Source organism: Myxine glutinosa, chromosome 5 (genome assembly GCF_964187855.1).
Source record: "Myxine glutinosa chromosome 5, kmMyxGlut1.1, whole genome shotgun sequence".
NCBI lineage: Eukaryota > Metazoa > Chordata > Myxini > Myxiniformes > Myxinidae > Myxine > Myxine glutinosa.
This window is the reverse complement of record NC_136265.1, coordinates 43,797,011-43,816,085: the sequence shown is the minus strand read 5'-3', so window position 1 is coordinate 43,816,085 and position 19,075 is coordinate 43,797,011. Positions and strand designations below refer to the sequence as shown.

General features: G+C 44.4%; 1 protein-coding gene across 2 annotated transcripts in view; it reads left to right on the top strand.

The window, feature by feature from the left end:
• The window catches only part of COG1 (component of oligomeric golgi complex 1), a 28,922-nt gene that overhangs the window by 5,928 nt on the left and 3,919 nt on the right, over positions 1–19,075 (top strand). For both annotated transcript variants that reach the window (XM_068117208.2, XM_068117207.2), the window contains 10 exons: positions 1,065–1,235; positions 1,367–1,517; positions 4,283–4,493; positions 4,853–5,088; positions 5,732–5,906; positions 6,173–6,544; positions 6,745–6,891; positions 7,077–7,238; positions 17,471–17,592; positions 17,691–17,799. In XM_068117208.2, coding sequence (XP_067973309.2) covers positions 1,065–1,235; positions 1,367–1,517; positions 4,283–4,493; positions 4,853–5,088; positions 5,732–5,906; positions 6,173–6,544; positions 6,745–6,891; positions 7,077–7,238; positions 17,471–17,592; positions 17,691–17,799 — 1,856 coding nt within the window. The remainder of the gene's footprint in view (positions 1–1,064; positions 1,236–1,366; positions 1,518–4,282; positions 4,494–4,852; positions 5,089–5,731; positions 5,907–6,172; positions 6,545–6,744; positions 6,892–7,076; positions 7,239–17,470; positions 17,593–17,690; positions 17,800–19,075) is intronic.

Sequence of the window (19,075 nt, the reverse complement as noted above, 5' to 3'; positions counted from 1 at the left end):
TAATTACTAATTACAAAAAAATTAACTCCCACCCCAATCCCTGCTCCTTCCAAATTTCCACTTTTCCCTCCTTGGAGTTTCCTTCTATATCCATCTTGTCCACCCTATGTGTCCTCTCCTGTCCCCCATTCCTCCCCACACCCATTGATTGGTCAAGTCTCCCTCTACCTAGGCCTTCAACTCTGCTGTTGGTGTCCCTAGACTCTGCTAGAGCAGGGAGATCTGTGGGAGGTAGAGGGCTTGGGGGGGGGGGGGGGGTGGGGGGGAGAAGTGTAAAACACATGGACACTGCAAGGACTTCCAGGAAAGAAGTTGGTATTTCAAAAAAGTGGATCTGGGGTGAATTAGCGGGGGTAGAAAAGATCAAGGTTTTGGATGGGGGAAGATAAGAGATGGTGGTGAAGGGCTGTTTTAAAGACCTGGAGGGTGGAGTGGGATTGAAGGGAGTGGGGGAGTTTGTTCCAGAGGCGGGAGAAAAGGGGAATGAAAGAGTGAAGGTGAGCAGAGAGCCTAGATTTTGGCAGTTTAACCATAAGAGGGTTGCTGGCAGATCTTGTGCGACCTGTAGGAATATTTGGGGGACAGAGCACAGAGAGAGCTGGGGGAGCAAGGCCGGAGAGGAGTCTGTAGAAGACGGAAAGACCACCAACCTGCCTGCGGTGAGTGAGTGAGAGGCCCTTGGAGTTAGCTTCATCACGGGAGATTCCAATGATTCTGAAATCTTTGGTTTCAACAGCGTGAAGCCGCTAGGTGTGAGGTAGGAGCACCGGCCCAGAGGGGGGAACAGTATTCCATTGAGCTGCGGATGAAAGCCTTGTATGTGGTGAGGAGCTCAGGTGTGCCAAGGAAGGACTTTGCACGACGGAGGATGTCCAGTCAGTGACTGGCTTTGGAGGCCAACCAAACATACGATTTTGATGAAACTTGGCCACAAGCTGCATCAAAATCTTCGCTCAGTGAGGGGTCATTTTCTTTCCACTATCTGTACATCATACAAACAATATTTAAAAAAGAAAAAGGAGACACCTGACTGATTTCCTTTAAATTGTATTTTTCCACCACAGGGACAAGCATCAAAGCTCAAGTGTGTGCCCTTGTGGAATCCATTGCCAGTACACTGTACCAAGTCCATGCGGTTTTTTGGAGCTTGCCAGCCAGTTCTTCACCCGATTCTGATCTGCCATGTGGCCTGCTTTTTGAACAGCTATCTTTACTCGCTTCCCAACCTGTTCTGGGTATGTCTCACTATTTATTGGCATGAGAAAGCACTTGTGGTACTGCCCTTTTGTTTACCCAAGTTATGTCCCATACTGTTCACGACCGCATCACACTCTCCATGGTTATGCGCTGTTCGGTGGTGGTGCAGACGGTGATCTGCTGGGAGAGGCTGGTTGGAGCGAGACCTGGGTGATGCACTTGCCAGACCACGTTCGTGAATTCCGTCCTGCACCATCTATCCCGTGCGCTACCATCAGTCCGGCTCACCTGACATCTACCCTGCAACACTGGGTGGACACGTAAGTAATTGCTGAATGGTGTTATGACTCCTGCATCTTCAAAATCTGTGTTGTACAACTAACGGGGACGCCTTCTCGTGATGGTTATACCACCCCCACCCCCCAATGCAAGTCGGGGGCCAAATCTTCCCCATTCTTCCCTGCTGCCCGGATTTGTCAGTGTCGATCGGTCTCCATGGACCGGCCCCTTCTTTTCTCTGTCTCTCTTCTCTCTCTCTCGCTCCTCCCCTCCCCCCTTCCCTCTCTCTAACTCTGTCGTGGCCCTGACTTCGTGAAGGCAAGGGTACACCATCCTGGATGTGGGGGATCTCTGGGCGCTCCTGCGAGATTGATTGGCTGTCTCCGTGCCACGGGCTTGTTTGATAGAACTGTCTGGGGCTATACAACAACAACAATAACAACAACAACAACAGCTGTGTTGCTGGTCATAGCTAACTTTGGTTCTCTTGCAAGGAATTTAGACACAGGGGAGGCCATGAGGCCCACCAAAGCCTGTGCAATGGTTGATTGTCCGTGTTCAATCTACTTAAAAGTGCTCACCATCAAGCGAGGAAGCGACACTTACCATTTTGAAAGTCTTCGGTATGACTTGGCCGGGGTTTGAACACTGACCTCCCAGACTCAGAGTGGACGCTCTAACCATTACACCACAGAGTCTGGTCTTGTTTTTTTTTTGTTTTTTTTGTATACAGAATCGAGGCTTGTTATCACTTCATGTCCCACGCTTATTCTACCTATATTCCACATCACAGCTTTCTTCATTGTCTACTGTAATTGGGTAAGAGAGCATAAATAAATAACAGGAAGAACTAGAACAGCACTCGGTAGAGCGCATACTCTGCCAGACTGAACTGTTTACGTTTTGTATCCCACTGATAGGCCGGATCTGGATCCGACATGAACCAAAATCTAATCGCCTTGTTCTTGTCACCGAACCAACTCATCCACCAAGTTTTGTCATAATCCATCCACTACTTTTTGCAATATGGTGCTATATATCGTTTTTGGCCCGATCACTCAATGGTGAAGAATGACTTATAGAAATTAAAAAATGCTCGTACCTGGATCTTCATCCAGTTATTCACCAAAATCGAATAAATTCTTCCGCATCACACACTCAACCTGTCCACCAGGTTTCGTCTGAATCCGTCCACAACCTTTTGAGATATCCTCCTCACAGACAGACAGGTGAAAATATAACCTCCGTCCACCTAAGGTGACTGAGGCAAACGATTTGTCCTGGAATTGGCAGTTGGTGCTGCTCAGTCCATGACTTCCTTCCTTAAAATAACCCTCTCTCTAAGTACTCAAATCTGATTTGGTGGTGTCCTATGATCGATGTATTTTATACCTTTGGTAAGTCGCTGCTCGTCATGTAAGACAGTTGTCTAATTTGGGCTTGCTGCTAATGCATCTGGCTTTACCAGTGATGCTTTAAAGCATTCGTCCCAAACTTTTTTTGTCCACGACACAAAATTTGAAATCACATTAGTGCCGCGACCCAAGTGGTGCCTGCACCTACTTTGTCCCGGTGCCTACGATAAAAATTGTTGGAGAAAACGCTTTCGATGTGAAACCTCCCACCCCTCAAAAACCGGGAATTTGAGGGTTTTTAAAAAAACGTTCGGATCACGAACCTGGATTTGGGAACCGCTGCTTTAAGGGGGCATTATACCATTGAAGGCAAAAAAAAAACATTTTTTTACAAATATACAAATGCATCAATTAAAATGTTTGTTTCCTAGTATTGTATATATGTACCAAGTTTGAACGTAAATGGACTTGTCATAGAGAAGATATAAGCTCCCCATTACACTGAACACAGTAAAAACAACACTGAATCACAGTAATGCACTTTTTGATAAAATGTCTTGATTGAAAATATGCAAAACTATATATGTACATGTTGCTTGATATATGAACATTACATTGGTATACATTACATAGCATTATATTATGCATGGTTACCATGGTAACCAGATGCATACAAATGATGAATTACCACTTTACAGCTTATATATTCTCTATGACAAGTCCATTTACGTTCAAACTTGGTACATCTATCTATAATTCCAGTAATCTCTGTCTGTCTGTCTGTACGTCTGTACGTTTGTCTGTGACCGCTGTTTCTCGACAACCACGGGTCCGATATACTTTTAACTTGCCAGGTATATTGCTGGGGACCCGAGGATGTGCCTTTTCAAGGTTTCATATTAATCGGACAATTACTTACCGAGCTATGTCCAAAAAACGATTCAACCAATCAGAGAGCAGCGAGCTATCGCGTGTGCCGAACGTGGCGGGCACACTCTGCCTCGGATGGCACATTTGAGAGCGTATTCATTTATTTCACGTTTGCAAACTATGTTGGCGTTAAACTATGTTTTACAACTAATAAAAACGAATTTGCGATTCATTCGCTTTCCTGCGCGTTTGTGCACGCGATGGCGATTTCTTTACCAAACTCCGGAAGCCGTTCGCTTTGGACCAAACCATTGCATGTAAATAGAGGGGGGGGATTGTCACCACTCGCAAGCCGTTCGCTTTGGACCAAACCATTTCATGTAAATAGAGGGGGGGGGATATAATTTTAGATATAGATATAGTACGGGCATGCCCGAGTATATACAATACTAGGAAACAAACATTTTAATTGATGCATTTGTATATTTGTAAAAAAATGTTTTTTTTTTGCCTTCAATGGTATAATGCCCCCTTAAAGCATCCTACACGTACACGTTTACCCTCATTGCATTGTGTTGTAGGTGCAAACAGGATGTGCAGGAGGGCGTCGGCCGCATGCTGTGCTTTGTGCGAACCATAAAGGGGTTGGCGGCGATCCGCGATGCCGCGTGGGAGCTCCTTGGAAGCCGAGGGATAGGGCAGCACTGGGAGCTCATGTGCCAGAGGCTCTTGGGAAAACCACTTTTCATCTGGGACGAGTTCCTCCATCCTGTATTGTCACAACGTGTTGAGGTAACTGCCAATCTGTGTTAGCACGTCAAAAGAGCCGATATGATTGTTTGGTTTTGTCTCTTTCTTTGATGATTTGGTCAAGTGCAGGTCCACTCGAGAACCAATGAATGAAGAGGAAATAATTTTCAGGCGGAATTTCTTTGATGAATTTCCTTGATGAATTTGCTTTGCCCCTTGTGTGCTTGTACCAGCTTCCTGTGTCTTTGCAGTCATGGCTGCAGAGACATTTCCTTTTGGAAAAAGCAGTCATTTATAGTGTCTGAGTGAATTGTCCCTGAATGATGTAAGCCGGGGGAAGACCCTGCTCTTTTGCTCTACCGAGAGGTCGTCATTGACGCCTCATGCTTCAAACTCGCCAGATCTTACTAAAAGCTTCCTTGGACACGGTGGTGACCACGGCACAAAAGTCTTTACGAGAAACGGCCCGAGATGTAAAATCGGCGGCCCTTGAGGATGGGGAGCCAGGGAACTTGGTGGAACACCGAGGTGCTGCTCTGGAGCAAAACGCCGGACCATACCTGTGGACCGAGGCTCGGGATGACCTTCCACAGGATGCAGCATGGGTTGGCACACCCGGAGTTGGTGAAGTGGCCAAGTAAGTCCTGAAAATATACACATTATTCAGATTGTATTTTCTAAAAAGATCTTCGACAGTTTGGAGGATTTTTTTTGTTCTGTTATGCTATATTTGAATGACTAATTATACAAACTAGCAGAGTACCCATCCTGCAGGTGATCTTGTTCCAAGAATGCAACACATTCTTCTGACACTTTTATTTGGGTGGTGTATAGGCAACTGACAGCTGCCTCAATCACTCCTGACAAAAAAAACAACAAAAAAACCCCGGGTTACGTGCATAAAGCAAAAACATTCCTACTTCTTATAATTCAAAACACTTCACCGCACTGGAAAGCGTGGGGACAGGAATAGTATACTATAAAGGGTGGGACCTGTAATACCCGCTCCCACCTGGAGGCGGCGCTGCACGATACACATTTACATTGAGAATTTGCATCCCCCATCCCCCAAGACCACAGGCAAAGGTAAAAACACCCCTATACACTAATTGGGGTCGTGCTGATCCTATGTAGCAAGTCTGGGTGTAATTGGACCAGAACTGCAGGAGGAATAGCACGACATACAAACAGCAGTCCGTGAATTATAATAAGGATACCACGTGTTTTTATTTTATTTTATTTTATTTTATTTTATTTGTAAGCCGCCAACTTTTCTGCAGGACGCACGACAAACCGCTGATCTGTGGCTTGTCGCTGAAGGCCCTTGGTGTGACACCCGTGGTGCAGGCCTTTTGCACTGAGCTTAATGCTGGACTGGGAGATTGTTTGGCAGACCTTGCAACCTACCTCGCTCCTGCACCAGGGAGAGACCGTGGACAAAAGATCACAGTGGAAGTTAGTGAAATAATAAATTACAAATGCAAAGAAAATCGTCGGCCTATCCTACTTTTACTGTTTTATCATCTTGGAGCATCTTGGAAACCAAACAGGAGGGGGGAAAGGGGGAGCACGTGGCAGTTGATGGGATGGTGTGAAGAGGGGCAGGAAAAAAAAGAAGTGAACGAAGGGAAGGAAGGTGATTAAGGGACGCATGAAAGAGCTTTTCTTTACGTTATCGACACGTTTACAAATCTGTTATTTTTTTCTCTCTCTCTGCTTAGCAAGTGCCTGCTGCTGGGGTCTGTATCCATGGTGATACGCCACATGTCATAAAGGAGCTGCACACTGAGACTCTCCGCTGCCTTCGGTTGCTTACCGACTGTGCCAAAGATCTTCCGAGCATAACAGAAACTGAAAAGGGAGACAAAGACGGGCGAGGATCAGCTGTCACGCTCTTCCTGGCTCGAACCTTCGGTGCCCTACCGCTTCTCTGCCCAGCTTTACGGAGCTGCTTGTCTGGCCCCAGTGAACCTGCACAGCCGAGAAGGGGAGGCCAAGAAGGCCCAAGCGACGGATCGTGGCAAGAGGCGCAGGCCTTACTCGCAGAGCAAAGCCTTTGGGCTTATGAAGCCTGGGCAGGTGGTGTGGCAGAGGTAAACATGGTCATTAAGTGTGCATTCGCATGAGAAACAATTCTGTAAGGCTCGCAATCAAAGCAGAAGTATAAGTATTTGGGTGAACGATTGCACAGGAAGACAAAGCAGAATAAAACGGCACTTTTGCTTTACTTCCCTTTACGTTTCTACGGCCTATATATCGTTGCCACTGCTCTCCTGCTCTGTTCTGAACGCAGTCAGCAATAGCAGAGTTCTCAGAGAAGATGTGCAAAGCGACGCCGGGTGCCTTTATGGGCAACACGCCGAGGTGGGAGGACATGGAGATACAGGAAGAGTCGGAGACCGGTGCCGCTGTCTGCTCGAAGATCAGCCTCCCGTCTCAGGTTTTCAACAAATGCAGCACATTGTAGTTTACTTTCAACAAATATTATGATACTGGAGGCAAATGTAAAGATTTATCACTTCTTTACACAGTCGTGCTTTTGATGCTTGTTCCTTCTGGTGAACTTGTAATGTCACTAAAAGGCCAACCGACTAATGTGCTCCCCTCCCACCATGGCCGTGCCAGGCTTCGTGGGCCGTCGCACAGCTGCTCTTCCGTCTGTGTCAGGAAATGAATGCAGCGGGCGGCCACGCACTGCCCAAGCCTCCGCGGCTCTTTTTGCTGCGCTCGGTGCTCGACGGCGTGCTTGCCACCTATCGACGGCTCCTCGACGCCGCCAAGACAACGGTTTGGATTTCTCATCCCAATATGCTTTGGTCTTTCGTTTGATTATATCTCACTTAGATCTATTTTCTGGCTCAAATGGATTGCTGATGTGCTGAAAATGAAGCAGATATTCGTTTACTTAATGGGTTGACTTATTTTTTATTATTTTTTTTATGTTTAAATGACCTAAGCTCGAGGAGGAGCTGATACCTAAATCTGATACAGGATGAGCACATTTGTAGGCACCAATGCACTTCGACATGAATTGCAAAGTCACGAGTAAAGAATGGACAAAATCGATAGCGTATGCAATTGGAACCGGGGATTCCAGCCTGATGAGACAAGTGCTCATATGGGAACTCCATGCAGGTCAGCTCAACATTCGAAAACGAACAAACAAGAAGACGTCATGCGGAGCACGATACTTGCAAAATCCACCCCCCCCCCCCCCCCCCAAAGGAAAAAAATTCCATTGATACAGCAAATTGTCCATTTCATCAAGATTAAAACTGACAATCTTGATCAAAGCTCGGGTCAATAGGAAGAAAAGTGATGATTTTTCAGATGAAAAATGATGATTTTGGAAAGTTGACCTTGAGTTGACCTTTTGACCTCAAAAATAGTTTCCCTATTTAGTGACTCAATGTGCAAATGCTGTTCAATTTTCAAGTCAATTGGATGAAAATTGAGGATTTTAGAAATTTGGCCTATGTAGAACTTTTGGCCAATGTTGATCTAAAAAATACTTGGTGGTTGAATTCAGTGACCAGATGTGCAAGTTCTCTTCAAATTTCAAGTCAATTGGATTAAAATTGAGGATTTTAGAAATTTGGCCTATGTTGACCTTTTGACCAATGTTGATCTAAAAAATACTTGGTGGTTGAATTCAGTGACCAGATGTGCAAGTTCTCTTCAAATTTCAAGTCAATTGGATTAAAATTGAGGATTTTAGAAATTTGGCCTATGTTGACCTTTTGACCAATGTTGATCTAAAAAATACTTGGTGGTTGAATTCAGTGACCAGATGTGCAAGTTCTCTTCAAATTTCAAGTCAATTGGATTAAAATTGAGGATTTTAGAAATTTGGCCTATGTTGACCTTTTGACCAATGTTGACCTCAATAATACTTGGTGGTTGAATTCAGTGACCAGATGTGCAAGTTCTCTTCAAATTTCAAGTCAATTGGATTAAAATTGAGGATTTTAGAAATTTGGCCTATGTTGACCTTTTGACCAATGTTTACCTCTACTATAATTTGTGGTTGAATTCAGTGACCAGATGTGCAAGTCCTCTTCAAATTTCAAGTCAATCGGATGAAAATTGAGGATTTTAGAAATTTAGCAAAGTTGGTGACCTTTGGCCTATGTTGACCTTTTGACCTTTTGACCCCAAAAACAATAGACTTCTTGCTTTTGACCAACTCTACCATTTGGTGAAGTTTCGTGAAGATCGGTTGAAAATTGTGACCTGTAGGCCGGTGACAAACAAACAGACAGACGGACAGACAGAACCACAAACGCAACCGACCAATACACTTGAAAAATCTTCGATTTTGCAAGTAATGAGAGAATATACATGTCTAAACAGGGATAAGTGAAAGTGGGACAGGACAAAGGATGAAAGAGGAGAATCTATTGCAGAACAATGTTCCACTTGGGCTGAGACGTAGTCCGACAGGATGGAGCAGAGATAGTCCACTTGCGTTTTAGCTGTCTAATCGAGGTTTAAATAATGACCTGACTATAATCTCTTGGATTGATGCTTCACAGGAAAAGTGCTGCATCACATCAGTTGGTGGATGCTGAAGATCTCGCGGTGTATTTTGAAGACGAGTAGGCGAGTTATCGCCGGCACCCTGAACAAATTACAAATGCCTGCCCAGATCAGTTCCATTCCAACATCAGGCCTGGCCAGCCGGTGGGTCAAATACTTCAGTCTAACTACCTCCTGTGTCCAACCGCACAATATGGGATTAATTGGGGCCATTTTTATGGTAGTAGTAGTTACAGTGCACACACACACACACACACACACACACACACACACACACACACACACACACACACACACACACACACACACACACACACACACACACATACACACTCCCAGATTCCCATTCACACGAACACGGCTTTTTTGAACATACCAAGAGCTAAGCACTAAATTCAGGAAGTCGGACCTTTAGATTCAATTACCCATTCACAACATAATTCACTCGTCGTTCACATGGGCTTTGCTTCTCCTCGTTCACATGGGCTTTGCTTCTCCTCGTTCACATGGGCTTTGCTTCTCCTCGTTCACATGGGCTTTGCTTCTCCTCGTTCACATGGGCTTTGCTTCTCCTCGTTCACATGGGCTTTGCTTCTCCTCGTTCACATGGGCTTTGCTTCCCCTCGTTCACATGGGCTTTTCTTCACCTCGTTCACATGGGCTTTTCTTCAACACCTGCACGAGAGCACGAGTGACAGCTGCCTACCTCTTCACATCGCCCTACCCCCTCTAACGAGCTCATTATCTCTCGTCACCCCTTTCACTACACACGGTTGATCTTCTCCAATTTATTCATTCTTATTTAAAAAGTACATTTAATAACGTTTGATGTTTAAAAAAAAACGTTTAATAGACTTTTCGAACATACCGCACTGAGCGCACAGGAAATCGGACGTTCGGGAAAATGACCATTTTGTGGGCCGGGTGCAGGGATTCATTCATGTTCCCATGATGCATCTGGCCTTTTTGGTGGCAGCATACTGTACTGCATCATACAGTACTGTATTTGTATATGTTGACCTCCCCCAACTACCGCCTCTGTAAATTGGCTAAAAACGATTTGTGCATACACGTTGTGTTGTGCTTTGGCGGCCCTGCTCAGGCATTTTGTGAGCATTTTTACATTTTTTTTTGCCGTAATAACGATTAACAATGGCTGATAAGTATAAAGCTAGTAGTACCAGTGACCATGGTAAAAGAGAGTACTTTTTAGGCTTTATTATTATTATTACTAGCGTGACGGCGCGCTCTCCGTGCCTCACCACACGTCGTTTCAGAGGGATCGGCATCTTTATAGTAAGGGAAACATGAAAATCTGTAAACTAAATTGTTACCAAAAAATTTCTTCACCAATATGTTTGTAAAGGTGTGTAATAACATGTGTTAAAATGTTGAAGGTCAACTCCCGTGGGAAACCCAGAAAAAAAGCTGTTGAATTCGGGTACCGAAAAATTATTTTCGAGAATTTTTTTTTTTTTTAAATCGGCCCTTAAGTAACTTATGAGGGGTCAAATAAGGGTTTTTCATGATTCTGAGTTGATTGTTAACATTTATATTTCACCACAGACACTCCTTTGTGGAAAAATAATTTCTAAATATATCTCATTTTCTACTTTGCAGGACATGGAGTCTAGCAATATGGATGAAGACGTTACTCCACCTGTGCTCAATTGCTTCATCTGTGCACGCTCGGATACACCAGCTGAAAGGCTCATACAGGCAACTCCAAAGGGATACTCAACTTTATTGAAACAAGCAGAAACTGTCGAAAATGTTACTGTTGTGGAACGTATGAAGGAGGCTCAAAAGGAAGGAAAACTGAGGTACCACCAGAAGTGTAAAAATGATCTGTACAACAACTTTGTTGCAACCACCAAGAAGTCAGCTCAAGCATCAAAGGCAGAGAAAGAGTCATCAAAGTTGAAGAGAAGACGCACTACTTGTGAGTTCAGTTCATCAACTGGCTGCAGTTCTAGAAGATCACAGTCAGTTGACCTCCTGTATAAGGATGTATGCATTCTTTGCAACCAACCAGCCCAGCTCTACAAAAATAATCCAGCACAAGCTAGAAAGAAATACAGAGTGCCAGATAATTTGACTGCAGATACACTGAAGGCAAGCTTGCTGAAGACAGCACGGAGTCGCGGGGATGACTGGGGCACTGAAGTCACTGGACGCCTGGAAGGGATCAACGACTTGGTAGCAGAAGAAACACTGTACCATTTGCGATGCAAACTTATGTTTGCGAGAGGTGACAGTTTGTCCAAGACTGATGAGGAAGGAAAAAGGAAGAGAGGACAGAGGAGTATTGATGAGGAGCGAGAGGCAGTTTTTATTGAATTCTGCGAATGGTTAGACTCAGAATTAGAGCATGGGGTAATGAACATGGACCAAGTCCATGAAAAGCTACAGGAGTTTGATCAGTCACCAGAGAAGAGCCTTTCTTATTCAAAGCATTGGCTAAAGATAAAACTTCTAGAGAAATACGAAGACACCTTGTATTTCACAACACAGGAAAGAAGGGCAGATGTACTCTGTCTCAAAGATGGCACCGACAATATTCTGCGAGGGCATCATGCTAATCTTGACCATGGAGATGAGAAGACTCAGATCATAAAGACGGCACTCAAGTTCATATCCAATGATATTGCCTTGATTGATTTAGGTCCAAAGTCATACCCCACCACACACAGTATGACTGACATCGATAGTCAGCTGACACTTGTTCCTGCAAGCCTTCAGATGTTCTTGAGACCGATTGTCAAGACAGACGAAAGAGTTGCCGTTTGGGGGCAGAATTTTATTAAGGCCTGTCGACCTCGGTCTGGAGTATTGCCACACCAAATGGGGCTTGCCATACAACTTGATCATAGATTTGGGTCAAAATGGATGCTCAACAAGTTCCACCGGCTGGGATACACTGAGTCTTACACGGAGACACAAAACTACAAATACTGCTTCCTTAATAGTAGGAGTGGAGATGATGTTCCAGATACTTCTGGCACTCTTGACACCATTGTGGAGGAAACCGATGAACAGATCAATGATGAGGTTGCGGTTGATGCTGCGCTTGAGGATCAATCAGTGATGACAGCCAAAGTGCCAGCCAGTGAAAGTGAATTGTCAAGTAATGATCAGGTGGTCTTTATGGAGGTTGGGGAAACAAACAATGCAGTCACTCAGTTTGTTGGAGACAATATAGATTTAAACATTGTCTCTATTCACGGAAACACTCCCTTTCACTCAATGGGTTGGATCGAAGTCACCTCTCCGGCACCACCTTTGCCAGATCCACAGACAACAGCAGCTTTCCCCCGGGTGAAGTTGAAGGCACTCGACAAAGCTAAGATCCTGAGAGGAACTGAAGTAAAGATTATTCCATTTACGAACAGGAAACAGATAGGAACGAACGCGATCATGTTTCTCCCCCTCGCTGAGCTTTCCTCCTCCCTGGCTCATGATCAGCCACTCCTCACTCCAGGTGACACACTCTGGGCAGCGGGGTGGGTGATCAAAGCCAACGATCCTGAGTTCCCACACTCCAACTGGAATCGCTGGATGAAGAGAATCCATGCTAATGATGCAAAGCAGAGCACACAGATCGAGTTCCTCCCAGTTATTGAAGGAGACCCTAATGACCTCAACACCATCTTCACCACTCTGAAAGAGTGCATACGGCGCGCTGGGGTCGCTATAGTGACCTTTGATCTTCCGATTTGGCTGAAGGCTGTGAATATAATAAAGCAGGCAAATCTACCCGTCATTCCAAGGTTGGGTGGTTTTCACCTGCTGAAGTCTTATCTTGGATCAATGGGTAACATCATGGAAGATTCTGGACTACTAGATGTGATCCAGTTGATCTATCCTGGAAGTACGACAGCCAACCACATCATGGATGGAGGATGTTTTGACAAGGCAATCCGTGTTCACCTCCTCATCGATGCAGCCATCTATCAACACATCATGAAACTTGCCTTCACTGAGGAGGAGCGTGGTGACATGAAGACCTTCATGGAGAAGGTGGCTGATGGGAAGATGGGAGCCAGACACTCAGACCCAGTTGTGCCAGTGTTTGAGCAAAGGTTTGAAGAAACCTTCAAACGACTCGCAAAAGGAGGAAGAACACCTGCACTCTGGGTGGAGTACCACCACATGGTAGATGTGATCAAGGTCTTTATCAGAACCGAGCGACTTGCAGACCACAATGGGCATCTGTCATGCATTGTTACCAAGATGCTTCACATCTTTGCCGCTGCAGGCCATCATCAGTATGCCAGGTACAACATACAGCAGACCACAATGGGCATCTGTCCTGCATTGTTACCAAGATGCTTCACATCTTTGCCGCTGCAGGCCATCATCAGTATGCCAAGGGCGCACGGCTATACTGTCAACTCATGAAGGAACTAGAAACTTTGCCTGCTTACAAAGACACCTTAGAACGTCTCACTGCCCACGGGAACCACGTTGTCCGTTACTCAAGTCATGAGTGGTCCGGCACATGGTGTGACATTTGCATTGAGCAGACATTAATGAAGGCAGCCAAGTCACAAGGTGGACTGAGCAGAGGAAGAATGAGAAACAGTTTTTCTGGCTACAAATGCTTTTATACAAATACTTTGTGTGTAAATGTAAAAGTGAAAATATAAATGTTAACAATCAACTCAGAATCATGAAAAACCCTTATTTGACCCCTCATAAGTTACTTAAGGGCCGATTAAAAAAAAAAAAAAATTCTCGAAAATAATTTTTCGGTACCCGAATTCAACAGCTTTTTTTCTGGGTTTCCCACGGGAGTTGAACTTCAACATTTTAACACATGTTATTACACACCTTTACAAACATATTGGTGAAGAAATTTTTTGGTAACAATTTAGTTAACAGATTTGTGAAATATCTCATAAAATGCCCTTACTATTAACCATTTCGGTGTCTTTTGGGTCTTCATGGTGTTTTGGGTCAGAGTCTTTTGGATCCTCTGGGCCTTTAAGGGTATTTTGGGTCTTTGGGGTATTTTGGGTCTTTGGGGTCTTCGGTGTCTTTATGGGCTTTTCGGTCGTAAGGGTCTTTTGTTTCCTCTGGTTCTTTAAGTCTTTGGGGTATTTTGTTTCTTCGGGGTCTTTTGGGTCTTCCAGGGTCTTTTGGGTCTTTTGGGTCTTTGGAGTGTTTTAGGTCTTCGGGTGTTTTGGGTCTTCAGGGTCTTTTGGGTATTTTAGGTCTTCGGGGTCTTTTAGGTCTTTGGGGCCATTTGGGTCTCCAGAGTCTTTTTGATCATCTGGGCCTTCAAGGGTATTTTGTGTCTTTCGGGTGTTTTGGGTCTTCAGGGTCTTTTAGGGTATTTTGGGTCTTCAGGGGTCTTGGTGGTCTTAAGGGTCTTGTGGTAATTAAAGGGTCATCAAAGGTCTAAGGGGTCTCAGTGGTCTAAACGTAATTAAGAGGGTGGTAATTTTTTTTTGGAAGAAGAAGAAGACGTTTTCGTGCATATAAACAAACATACAAAAACGACAGAACCATATACGTTTGCTCTATTATAATAAGATCATTACTGTTTGTATTTATAGCATAAATTTACTCTTTTTGTTTTTTTAAAGTACATTTAATAGCGTTATTATGTCAAAAATGGGGTTTAATTTGTGTGACTCGGGAAGCAATTAATCACTTATTACATGTATTTGAAGGGGATTTGTTGATCCGGTTTACGAACGTCCAGCCTACGAACACATTTTCATGAACACATTGTGTTCGTAAACAGGGAACTCCCTGTGTTTATACTGTATATTTTTATGTTGAAGGCTTCAGTCACGGACTTTATAGTCCTCATTGAGGCCGGGCCTCAAATAAAAGAGCTGCATTGATAGAAAAGTGAAGAAAGAGAAAATAGTCGAAGAGTTTTTGTTTTGAGGAAGTAAAAAAAAATCTGCTTTTTGAAAAGGGTAAGGTTGTAAGTGTTTGGATAGACATGAGAAGGTAAAGAGTTCCAGAGTTTTGCAGTGGAGGGGAAGAAACAAACATCATAACGGCCCACCCTTGAGTTGCCAATGGCCACACTAATCATGGGATGTAGTGGCTTGTCGAGTATTCCGTGGTCTCGCTAATGGCGAGGGTACACAAGCAACAAGTTCTTGGGAGCAGAAACCGAAGTAATATCTGTAGAAAAGAGAAAGAGAGCAAAGTTTGCGGCGTAATTTGAGCGGGTGGAGTTTTGAGGTCAGATTGGGAGAGTTGATAAGTCGGATTACTTTGGATTAAATTCTGTGTAATATGTATGTGGACCTAGAACCTCCCCAGATATGAGAGCCGCACTCTATACAAGGACGACTCAATCCTTTATATAGTTGAAGCAACTGTTGAGAGGAGAAGAATCCTCGACATCTGAACAGGACTCCCAGTTTCCTCGAGGCAGACTTAGCTATTTGTGTAACGTGTGGATACCAGGATAAATGTGATGTTGGGGTAATACCTAGTAGGTTTATTGTATCACATGGTTTAATTGTGTGTGTGTGTGTGTGTGTGTGTGTGTGTGTGTGTGTGTGTGTGTGTGTGTGTGTGTGTGTGTGTGTGTGTGTGTGTGTGTATATATGTATACATACATATATATGTATATATGTATACATACATATATATATGTATACATATATATATATATATATATATGTATACATATATATATGTATATGTATATCACACATATATATATATATATATATATATATATATATATATATATATATATATATATATATATATACATATATATATATATATATATATGTGATACAGGATATATGTGTGTGTGTGTGTGTGTGTGTGTGTGTGTGTGTGTGTGTGTGTGTGTGTGTGTGTGTGTGTGTGTGTATATGTATACATACATATATATATATGTATACATATATATATATATATATGTATACATATATATATGTATACGTATATCACACACATATATATATATATATTGTTGCGGATATGGGACTTGGCCTCAATATCCGCTTGTAAATACTCCCCTATTTCCCCAATACTCCCCAACTATCCCCAATCCCCCATTCCCTAGTCCCATTGCCTGTAAATAACACTCTGTAGAACCGACCTTCCCCTTTTTCCCCCATTAAATGTCGTGCCCAGGTCCACCGCATCTCACGTAGACAACTTTCGGACATCTTGCTAGTTATTCTTAGTCTATGTCAGTTAAGGACTCGTTTCCATTAATTCTGACTCTTCGTTGCACCAGAATGTGATTATATGGCACCAGTAGTGAGTTTAGGACCTTCCCAAACCTCCTCCCATCTTCTTCCCCAAACAACAACTACAACAACAACTACAACAACAACTACAACAACAACTACAACAACTACAACAACGGCGCGGCGCGGGGGGAGTGTGCGTCCTCACACCGGCTCGGTTAGCCGCCATTGACCATGCGCTCCGACGGGGTTACCACGAAGGGGCTCCTTGTCAGCCCCTCGTCAAGGGCGGAGCCGGTAACCCCCCCGCACGCACCCAATGAGAAGCAACGGGCCGATTCCATCTGGGGCGGAGCTAACGAGCCGAGGGCGTGTCACTCCCCGCCGGATATACGCGGCCACTTACCGGACGTGACGTGAGATGCGCCCCCGACTGAAGAAGACAAGTCGCGACCTCCAAGCGCTGAGCGAGCTCCACGCATCGACCCGGTATTGCAGTACCTCCGAGAACGGTGCACCCCCTCCGAGAATGGTGCACCTTGAGCCATCGACGGCCCGCTTTCCTTGCCATCAATCCCCGTGTGAGTCAGTTTTTGTCCTGTTTATCTGTCGTCTGTCGGGGCTAATATAAGAGTGTGTCTAAGTGCCTGCCTTTCTATGCTGTCCCTCTTGTAGTTGTAATCTGACCTTCCGCCCTAATATAACCTCCTCCGGAGGTCTTGAGAACTGAACCCTTGGTGTCGTGTCATTTTAATCCCAGCCGTTGTGTCCTTTTCCATCATTGATTTAGCATAGCGCGACTTAGTCAACGTTCGAGCATAATCGGGTAACTTGTGCGGACACGGCGGCCATTCCGCTCGGCCCACCATAACATCAAAGTCGTGTCTGTAACAATATATATATATATATATGTGTATATATATATGTATATATATATATATATATATATATATATATATATATATATATATATATATATATATATATATATATATATATATATATATATATATGTGATACAGGAGGAGTAAGTATATCACTGTACATCGGGTTACATCTTCGTCTAAGCCATGAATGTATTGATGACAACCATCTTTCATTTGAATTTGATGTGGAAGTTTTGTCTTAAAGTGAATGTTTTTATTGGTGCCAGTTATTCCATGCTTGATCTCTTGGAAATCGTTCTCTATTACGCCGAGTGTGACGACCCTGCTTTTCTTGACATTCGGTGATTCCTTAATGTAAGAGACAGTCGAACAGATTTCATCCACATTCTAACCTTTAATCCGACGCTTTCAGTCCGACCTCCCTATGACTCAGAAGTGGGCATTGCAGTTGACCTTCGACCTCCGCTTCCTGCACTACACCTTCGCGCAGAAGACAGGTGCCACTAACCGTAGCAGAAGCAGCCTAGATCCCAGGTACCAAACCGACGTGACTGGATTGCAATCGCAACAAATGTTTCGCAGATTCCGTTCCTCATGCAATGGAGTTGCAAAGGCATGTTGGCTTCCCTCAGGCTGGAACCTCTGCTGGATGAACTTGAAAGCTTTGTGGATCCATTTGACCTGGATGTATTCACACCACATATTGTGGCCAATCTTGGACGGCTTGCACAGCGGACAGCGGTAAGTTTTCTCTTGATACAGTCATTGCCACCAAAGTGATTGCTTGATAAATGTGACCAAGAGGAGAACTTGAAAGCTCACAGAAAATGAAAATATATTTTTTTGTACACAAAGTCAAGGCTCATGGAAGAGCTGGAACACAGAATGGATCAGGATGTGACAGAACAAAATAAACAGTAGAAAAAGGGGAAGGCAGGCACACCAACAGCAGGTCCAAAGGACAAAATAGAGGGGAACCTGGACAAATTATGGATGTGGGGAGGAATGAGGGCAGGGGAGGATGCACGGGCTGGACAAGATGGATAGAGAAGCAAATTCTCAGCAAGGAAAAACTGGAAATTTGGAAAGAGGAGGGTTTGGGATAGGGATGGGAGCGGGGGGTGATCTGAGATGATGGTGAACAGCTATCTTGAAGACCTGGAGGGAATAATGAGATTGAAGATAATGTGGAAGTTGGTTCCACTGGTGGGGAGAAAGAAAGAGGGACCAATCAGTGGAGGGAAGCAGTGATTCTGGATTTTGGAGTTTCACTAGAAGGGTTTTCCTGGCTGACTTGCATGCACCTTGCAGAAACCAAGGGGCACAAAGCACGGAAAGACCAGAGTGTGCAGACGAGAGGCGGAAGAAGACAGAGAGGCCACCGACCTGTCTGAGATGTGAAAGTGATAGGCCCATAGACTCAACTTTGTCGCACGAGATTCCAATGATCTTGAAGGCCTTGGTTCCCACAGTGTCAAGCTGAGCGAGGTGTGAGGCAGAAGGCACCATCCCAGAGGGCAGAGCAGTACTCCATCAAACTGCGGATGAAGGCCTTGTATGTCGATAAGAGTTCAGGTGTGCCAAGGAAGGACTACAGGACTACGTACAACGCAGGATGCCCAGTTGGCGACTGGCTTTGGAGACCAACTTTGAAATGTGGTTTGGTTTGCCCAAGAAAGATCATGGCTGATAGTGGTGAGATCCAGGAGTGTTTGGGGGAGGGGGGAAAGGTGGCGATAATGGTGGGTTTTGCCAGACGGTCTCTTCAGAGAGAGATAGAGTGTGAGATTTTTTGGGATTAAAAGACATATTCCAAGTGTTTGCCCAGCTTATGATTTTGTCAAGGTGTGAAGAGAGGGAAGAGGTTGCAGCTTGCCTGTCTGAAGGATGAGGGATGTCACAGCACAGGGTGTAGTCATCAGCAAATACATGAAGGGGATTTTCCAGAGGTGGAGAGATGAAGATTGGGCCCAGAACACTGCCTTGAGGCACTCCAACCTTTATAACAGGGAAGGAG